We start from the raw sequence: 8,824 nt of genomic DNA, 5'->3' as shown, positions 1-8,824 counted from the left end.
CACATAAATCAAGGTATTCAATTCATCCAGGTGCTACCAAAATGTACAATGACTTGAAGAAAAATTATTGGTGGCCTGGTATGAAAAGAGATATCGTTAAATATGTGGAAAGGTGTTTGACTTGTTTACAAGTTAAGGCTGAACACCAGAAACCATATGGAAAGATGCAACCTCTAGAGATTCCATTATGAAAGTGGGAACACATTACGATGGATTTAATAACAAAACTTCCAAAAACAGCCAAAGGACATGATACGATATGGGTAGTTGTCGATTGTTTGACAAAAAGTGCATACTTTATACCCATTCATGAAAAATATACTTCAGAACGAATGGTAGAAGTATATATTAATGAGGTGGTGTCAAGACACGGAGTGTCAGTATCTATCGTATCTGATAGAGACACTTGTTTTACCTCAAAATTTTGGAGAAAATTTCATGAGGAAATGGGCACCAAATTATTAATTAGTACGGCATATCATCCTCAAACCGACGGACAAAGTGAAAGAACAATTCAAACTCTTGAGGATATGTTTCGTGCTTGTATTATTGAATTTGGTGGCAATTGGGACAAGTATTTGCCCCTAGCAGAGTTCTCTTATAATAATAGTTACCACTCAAGCATTGGAATGCCCCCATTTGAAATGCTTTATGGTAGAAAATGTCGCACTCCACTATGTTGGGGAGAAGTTGGTCAAAGAGAACTCGCAAACAAAGAAGTGGTAAACGCAACAAATGAAAAGATTGATCAAATAAGAGCATATTTGAAAGCGGCTCAGGATCGACAGAAGTCGTATGTGGATAAACGAAAACGCCCAATTGAATTTCAAGTAGGAGATATGTTATGTTAAAAGTCTCTCCATGGAAAGGAGTGATTCATTTCCGTAAACGTGGTAAGCTAAGTCCACGATTCATTGTCCCGTTTAAGATAATTGCTCGTGTAGGGCAAGTGGCCTATCGGCTTGATTTACCCGAAGAATTAAACGGAATCCATAACACATTTCACGTGTCATACTTACGGAAATGTTTAGCTGATGAAACGACATGTGTGCCGTTAAATGATATCGAAGTGGATGATAAGCTTAACTATATAGAAAAGCCAGTAGCGATTCTTGATCGTAAAGTTAAGCAACTTAGAAATAAAGATATAAGCCAAGTGAAAGTACAATGGAAACATGGAAACATCGGCGAGGTTCGGATACCACATGGGAAGCTGAAGATGAAATGAGAAAATACTACCCTGAGTTATTCGAGGTATCAACAGGTTTCGGGGACGAAACCTAATTAAGAGGGGGAGATTTGTAACATCCCAATTATGGATAAAAATAAAATATTTGAAATCTGTAATTCAAATATTAGTAAAGGAGTAAGTAGCGAGTAAAACGACTGAAAAATAAGGTGTTTAAGCGAGCGTTCGGTATTATCTACTATCGTTTATCAATATAAAATAAATACTAATTAATAAGAATTAGTATTATAATTATAAAATTTAGTAATGAAAGTATTAGTAATATGTGTGCATGTCACGTTTAGATACGTTGGATTTTTGTCATTATATCAAATCAATGGGACTAAAAGTGAATATAGATATATCTTTCATGCTAAGGAATTGAGAACGGCTCGCTTATCTCCTATCTTATTTTATTGAAATCTTCTTGTTGAAGATATCTTAGTTGACAAGATATCTTAGCATGAAAGAAATATTTTGGCTATATAAACTCTATTTACAAGAGTTTCAATAGCACTAAACGATGTTTAAGAATTTTAGACAAGGCTATATAGTATCGGTGGTAAAAGTAGGATACGGTTCAGTAAAATAAATTAGCGGGTTGTCGTCCACACCCACGTTACTAACACCAAGAGGTAAATACACAGACCATAATCATGTAATTTTTACAAAAGTTTCGTATATGTTTATTTTGATATGCATATATATGATTATTTGAGAAATGATTGTGGGTCCAAGTATGTGAATTAATGGGTGGCTTAGAAAGAGGCTATAGTTTTAAAATAAATATGGTGGTATGCCTCTAATTAAAATACAGGTTACGAGCCTCGAGGGTTTCGGTAGTTGAAACTCCAAAATTTTAATATTATATATAAAAAGATTTCGGGAGTTGAAATCTTAAGGGGTTCGGGTGTTGAACCCCAAATATAAAAGGGGGGAGTTAATAACCCTCATGGGTTAAAAATGAGCTCATAAGGAATTCGGGTGTTGAATTCCCAAAGAATAATGAGGAGTAAAATTAAGGATTTCGGATGTTGAAATCCCAAGGAATTTGGATGTTAACTTCCAAATAAAAATAAAACATATTTTTATAAAATGGTGTACTTCTTAGCGAAAGCTAATAAAAATATGCTTTAAAATGTTTTCAGGAAAAGTACCCATAAATGGTTAAAGCTTCATGGACGGGACTGGACTGACAAGGGAACCGTACTCTCGTGTTTAATAGTTTGTATAATAAAGTTTGTTTTAAACATATATGTTTTCTTGTATAATATATATTTTTATAAAATAAAAACGACACCATGAGTGACAACAGGTTTGGATGTAAACTGGGACCTACTCTGATATATATATTTTGTAAAAATATTATTTAAAAAAAATTAGGGTGTTTCAAAAAATGTTTGGTTGGTCAATAGAGTTGAATTAGCCATTATCATTCTATTCACTCTAAAACATCGTAACATAGTGTTTGGTATTTAGAAAGAAGAGTGTTTGGTTAGTTAATAGAACAAAATCACTTATTAAATCTTCCAACTAAAACATCACCCCAGGTTTATTCCATTCCTTTCTTTTTTTCACTTCATTGTCTATTTATTAACCCAAATCAAAAATGCCTCAAACTTATTTCATCCACCCCACCCCCACCCCCACCCCCACCCCCTCATTTCATTCCCTCTTTCACCCCACACCACCCTCCCACCACCACCACCCGCCGCACACTATCGCCCCCCTTCATCACCACTACCGCCCCCACCACCGCCACCACCCGCTACTACCCATCAATACTCACTATCATTATCATTTTATTTCTTCATATTTTCCTGACTTCCAAATAACACAAAGCAATATTATTATTATTTTTTTTCATTTTGACATGGTTACTAAAAACACCATTACATTCATTTATCAATTCCATTCACTCATCCATTTCATTATTCATATCAAACAGGCTAGGTTACCATTACCTCTTTTTGTTTTCAAAATTGAATAACCCTTGATTTATTTGAGAATCATATTTCACTTTCATACTACTACAATTCGATGGTACACTCGAGTTCTCATTCATATAAGACTCCAAAGAGATTTTCAAGTAGAGATGCACAAAATACATGGTTCTGGACCCGGTCTGGTGTACCTAACCCCGAACCATTTCCTACTTGCGGGTACGACCTGATATTAGATTTCTCCCCGGAGCTATACCCGGAACCGACCTGGACCTACCGGAACCGGAACTGGAAATGCCCTGTCAAAACCCGACACTACCCGAATCCGAAAAAACCCAGAGAACCCGATCAAATACCCGACTATACCCAGAATCGGTTCCTACCCGACCCGGTTTTGACTTTTATTGCCCATACTCCGGTTCCTGAAAAAACCCGGTGTGTGCAGCTCTATTTTCAAGAATGAGAATTGTGTATCGGTGATTTTGCTAACGTACGCTAGAATATAACCAAGATCTCACATTTGTTATTCATAGAAACAGGTTTCCTTTCGATCTTTTAGATAAAATATTGTAATATACAAAATCTAATAAACTTTCCAATAAAGGACCATTTATATATAAAAAAAATAGATTCAAACGGATGATGGGCTTTCAGGAACTTGGGTAGATCAACAGAAAATAATCCCATAAAAAGAAAACATTACGGTCCTATCACTGACTAAAGAAGCCCATCAAAACAAGGAAAACTGGGCTTACAACAAACAGTTAAATAACCCAATTTTTAACAGGCCAGAAAATCAAATGAATTTCCAACTCGAGACTCAGCCAAGGGCCTGCCCCTAGGACCCCGCTCCCAAAAGCGCTGCCCTCGGATCCTCGCCCAAGGAACAGTTTCTCCTTGAACCCCCATTGCTTAAGGGCTTCAACCCCCTTAGAACTAATGAGATCAATAAATACTTGGAATCATAATAAAACTCAAAACAAACTACACTCCGCAACTCCTAAAATATGTATACTAAGATCTACTTGGCCAACAAGTCAATCTAATAATTACATATAAATGATGTTGATGACACTACAATCATCTTGCAGTCATTTGGATGCTGACATGTTGGAACCGCGAGACCTAACCAAGACAATGGTGGGAACCGATACCTTTTGAGGCTTTGCGCCTAGTGCCAAGCACAGCATGCCCCAAGGCCCAAACACCAAGTACGGCCCAACCAGTTGCTCTTTACAGCATTCCACTAAACAAAGGACCCTGCTTCAAAAATATACCACGGCTTGTTCCTATATATGCTAACATACCAATAGACCCAAACAGGAGTGAAAATAAAGTAGTTGACTTAAACCAACAGTTGCTATACACAAACCCACCCTTCTGGTCAAACGGACCTGTTAACCTTTTACTTGGCTAACCGGCTACTTGGATACACTGCGTTTCTAATCATTTCAGCCTCGACTTCACCGAGCCTGGTCTTCTCGAGGCGCGCTCTCCTAGCAGCTTGTTGGATATGACGGTCATGATCCTTAAGCATCTGGTCGACATTTGACGAAACCAGTGGACCCGAGAATTGAATCTTGTTTCCCTTGTATCCTTCACCATCCTAATAACAAACAAATAAAAACACAACAAATGTTTAAACACGGTTTATTGGCCGATAACCATTAACCAAAAATAGCTAATAACTCCGCTTGAATTTGAATGAAACTTACCATATTTGTTTCCTTCATACTAGCTCTCCCGCTTCCAACCCTGCATGGAGGACCGCCCATGTTCTGAGAAAGATTAAGATATTTTGTCGGTTGAGCAGTGGCAGTGGCGGCGGCTTTACTTCTCGTGGAAGTTACACCGCCAGCACCTGCCGCCAATGGCCCCGAATAAGAACCCCTCATTGGTGGAGAGCGTTTCCCACCATCATTTGAACCCTTATAGATTGCAGGTTTCTCAATCGATACCAGAGTTGACCTGGTCAACTCAGCATTAGCATTTTGAGCTGGCACTGCACCAGTTTCCTTATCAAGCTTTTGTTCATTCATTCTTGCTGCCCTTTGTCTACAAGTATCATTCAACTCGATTAACCAAAACGTATTACTAAAATGTCAAATAAACGCATATACCTTTTAGCTTCTTCTTCTCTCATTTTTGCATCAATTTCTTTACTGGGGGGATATTTTGGCAAACTTGATGGATCACAAGCATGAGGTTGAATTGTAAAGAACTGTTGAAGGAGTACAAAATGCTACTTAAATGACAAACTCTACACGTTATTCAATATTGATAAAACGAGAATTACCTCACTCTTCAACGCAAGTGCAGCAGTCCCTCTTTCTTCAGGATCTATTGCAAGTAAAGTCTGCATAAGGCCAATAGCAGCCGCAGGAAAATCTTTAAACGCTTCTAAAATTCGTCTTTTATAAGGATGTGCCGGTTTAAATGCGGTCGAGTGAGGTAACTTCGACTTTGACCAGTAACTGTCAGATGGTGAACCGCAAAGCTTAAAAATTCTATGCAGTTGCTCAACCTACAAGATACAGTTGAATATTTAATCTTCATGATCATATCATAATATAATACAATAATTATTTAAAATTTTAAAGTACCTCAGTTCGACCGGGCATGATAGGCTTGCCAGCATATAATTCTCCAAGAATACATCCCGCACTCCATAAGTCAACACCGACACCATAATGAGTTTCTCCAAGTAGTAACTCAGGTGGTCGATACCACAAAGTCACAACCCGGCTGGTCAGCGGCACAATTTGACTTTGTTTATAATAATTTGCCAACCCAAAGTCAGCAATTTTTAAAATTCCATTATTGTCAATCAACAGATTTGACCCCTTTATGTCACGGTGCAAGACACCATGGCCATGACAATGATCAAGTCCATTTAGCAGCTGTTTCATGTAACATTTGACCTGTAAATTAATAGAATAAAAGGCTCAGTAATGATCAATATATATTAAAAAAATGATCAATATGATTATGTAAAAACTAATTGTACCTGTGGTTCTGTGAACTTGACACCGGGTAGTGTTACAAGTCCAGTTAAATCATGTTCCATATACTCAAAAACAAGATATAAACTACACGAAGATCTTGAAGTGATCAATCCTTCAAGTTTAATAATATTCGGATGATCGAGCCTTCGCAAGATAAGAATCTCCCTCGCCATAAACACGACACTCTCCAAATCCTTATTATCAAACCGCACGCGCTTCAAAGCAACAAACTTGTTGCTTATTAGATCACGCGCTTTGAATACGCTACTATACGTTCCTTGACCAATCTGCAACAATCAAAAGCTATAAACACAATAAACATTGCCATCAAACAAGTATATCTTGGATGAAATACCATGCACATACCTTATCCAATTTCTCAAATGTATCTGCTTTACGTGGCAACCATCCATTGATCGCTTCACCTGCCACTTCAGCAAGCCAAGAAGGCCAGCCTGCAACTACCTGTTCACCAACTACTGCTTTTGGAATTGTCCTAATGCTTGAAATACTATCAAAATGATCATCGCGCACGCGCCGAGAAGAATTCAGTCGTTTGTCGATCGACCCTGTTCTAACTTCAGCTCGGTTTTTCACCCAAAAACTTTCCACCCTACGGGACTGCGATACTCGTGACTCCGATGACAGTTTACTTGACCTCCTGTCCCACGGGCTCCCGCCAGACGGCTTAACACAGATCCCGCCCATCCTGCTTTCTTTGTTCTTAGTTCTTACAGCAGAACTGAAAGATTATAATTTAACCAAAAAAAAAAACAATATTTTGTAACTCAGATGGCTAATAATTCAGTTGTATCTATTGAATTTGAATAATAAGCAGAAAAAAGGATGGTTTTGAATATGAATTGAAGGAATTAATAATAATAATAATACCCTTAAGCTGATTCAAGTGAAACAGCAAACAAAACTAGGGTTTGGGCGGCAGAAGCAAATAGCGGACGTCAGCCGGCGGGGCTCAGTCAAAGAAACAAATTGTATTCAATTCAATACAATTGGATGGTTTGAATATGTGGAATTGGATGATCCGAAAGAAAGGGATGAAAAACAGAGAGATGAATATTAAAGAAACGTAAACAAAACCCTAGAATAGAAATAGAAATAGAAATAGAAATAGAAATAGAAATAGAAAAGAGGGTGGCAGTCAGTGTTTGTGTCTGGAATCAATTATGGCTGTTTTTTCTTTTTGTTTAGGAAATCAAGATACTTTCTTCGCATGCCAAAAAAGATCTAGTCTGCTTACTACAACATTTATTTATTTTATTTTAAACAAAATTCAACCATTGTTGTTGGTGGATATTCTTCTTAGAATATTATTATTATTATTATTATTTTGTTTAATTAGTGAAATGTTTAAGGTGCATAAACGTAGTTGTTTACTATTTTCTTTAGGTTATGTGTAATGGAGTGGCTATAAAATAGGATGAATTATGACACGTGGCGCTCAGTTAATAAATGATATATTTTTGTTTTTAAGTTATAATGATGTTTTAGTCCAATATATATATATACATATACATATATCCCACACACAAAAAACATATAATAATAATAATAAAACAAAAACACCACACGACGGGAACTGCATGTCGCCCCCCCCCCCCCCCTTCACATTTTGCCCATTTGTACCCTTGGCGGCGGTGTTCCCCCAACTTATCGCCCCAAAACTTCACTTTGTCACCCCTTTCTTCTTACCACTACACACACCCTTAATGATTTCATTCATAAGTTACTTTTGAATTTGTTAGAGATAGAATGTGTTTTGTTTACTAAAAATAAACATTTTAATGATTAAGTTTTAGAACTTTTTATGATTAAGTTTCAGAAAAACATGTTGAATGACTTAAGATTTTATCTCTTAATCAATTAGACATTTTAGAGATTTAATATAAGATTGTCTTAACAGCCCTTAATCTTATTTCAGAACTATTATTATTGTAATTTTATAGTTTATGATTGTGACTTAAATGAAATAATTTTAAAATTAAGTTTCTTTCTTACTTCATTATTACTCGAATGAATCAAATTAATATTAAAAAGAACAATAAGTAAATAGTAACTAGTAATTAATTTATAATTTTTTATTTAGTCACTTAGTGTTGACATTTATAAAAGTTTTCACACCAGTTGAATAATATTAGAATTTGAGCATCTTTTAATTTAGCAAGAGTTTTAGTTTTTTTTTGAACTGCAAATTTCATTAAACAACTAGCAAGAAGCTAGAAACCGAACAAAAGAAAACAAGATTATAACAAAAAATTACACCAATCTTTCCATGTCAAGTTTTTGAAAAACGAACGATTTTTTATCCAAAGAAATCCCAACGATTTAATATCTTCCACTGTTTTTGCGAAGAAAGCCGTCGTGTTTGAGAAGATGACTTCGTTTCTAGTCTTCCAAATGCACCAACAAGCTGTGAGAATGATCCCTTACAAAACCTTGTTTTTTGAGTCCCCAAATTGCTAGTTTCATAATAGTGGAGTAAGTCGCGCATCGAAAAAGCATAGATGGGAGGGATGCGACACCAGTTGCTAACAAATTGCCAAACTAATGTAGCGAAATAACAAGAAGTGAGGAGATGATCATTCGTTTCTTCATAATCTCCACATAATCTGCAAGTCACCGAACCCACC

General features: G+C 36.4%; 2 protein-coding genes across 3 annotated transcripts; one reads left to right on the top strand and one right to left on the bottom strand.

Annotated features, from left to right (window-relative positions):
• The first annotated feature begins 530 nt into the window (after positions 1-530).
• LOC143601450 (uncharacterized) lies at positions 531-1,228 on the top strand. Its single transcript, XM_077078854.1, has 2 exons — positions 531-830; positions 929-1,228. The coding sequence occupies exons 1-2, from the start codon at positions 531-533 to the stop codon at positions 1,226-1,228; spliced, it is 600 nt and encodes a 199-aa protein (XP_076934969.1).
• A 2,944-nt stretch (positions 1,229-4,172) lies between these two features.
• LOC143601451 (putative serine/threonine-protein kinase At1g54610) lies at positions 4,173-7,239 on the bottom strand. 2 transcript variants are annotated; one of them, XM_077078855.1, is made up of 8 exons: positions 7,068-7,239; positions 6,543-6,918; positions 6,179-6,463; positions 5,775-6,092; positions 5,468-5,695; positions 5,292-5,392; positions 4,887-5,226; positions 4,173-4,777 (listed from the first exon to the last, which is right to left on the bottom strand). In XM_077078855.1, the coding sequence occupies exons 2-8, from the start codon at positions 6,882-6,884 to the stop codon at positions 4,577-4,579; spliced, it is 1,815 nt and encodes a 604-aa protein (XP_076934970.1). In that variant the 5' UTR covers positions 6,885-6,918; positions 7,068-7,239; the 3' UTR covers positions 4,173-4,576. The 2 variants fall into 2 exon arrangements, with proteins under 2 accessions (XP_076934970.1, XP_076934971.1); XM_077078856.1 differs by having other exon boundaries at positions 6,543-6,885.
• Positions 7,240-8,824: the final 1,585 nt, after the last annotated feature.

Source organism: Bidens hawaiensis, unplaced genomic scaffold (genome assembly GCF_021521415.1).
Source record: "Bidens hawaiensis isolate Kalapana, Puna unplaced genomic scaffold, B.hawaiensis_p1.1 tig00056303_1, whole genome shotgun sequence".
Taxonomy (NCBI): Eukaryota; Viridiplantae; Streptophyta; class Magnoliopsida; order Asterales; family Asteraceae; genus Bidens; species Bidens hawaiensis.
This window is presented reverse-complemented; position numbering and strand designations above follow the sequence as displayed.

What these genes read in the sequence shown, in the direction of transcription:
- LOC143601451 (XM_077078855.1), bottom strand. Translation starts at nt 6,884, where the DNA reads ATGGGCGGGATCTGTGTTAAGCCGTCTGGCGGGAGCCCGTGGGACAGG. An exon ending in TCAAGTTCACAGAACCACAG is followed by an intron (nt 6,093 to 6,178) that starts GTACAATTAGTT and finishes ATTAATTTACAG; the next exon opens with GTCAAATGTTACATGAAACA. An exon ending in TCATGCCCGGTCGAACTGAG is followed by an intron (nt 5,696 to 5,774) that starts GTACTTTAAAAT and finishes TGTATCTTGTAG; the next exon opens with GTTGAGCAACTGCATAGAAT.
- LOC143601450 (XM_077078854.1), top strand. Translation starts at nt 531, where the DNA reads ATGTTTCGTGCTTGTATTATTGAATTTGGTGGCAATTGGGACAAGTAT. An exon ending in AACGCCCAATTGAATTTCAA is followed by an intron (nt 831 to 928) that starts GTAGGAGATATG and finishes GTCCCGTTTAAG; the next exon opens with ATAATTGCTCGTGTAGGGCA.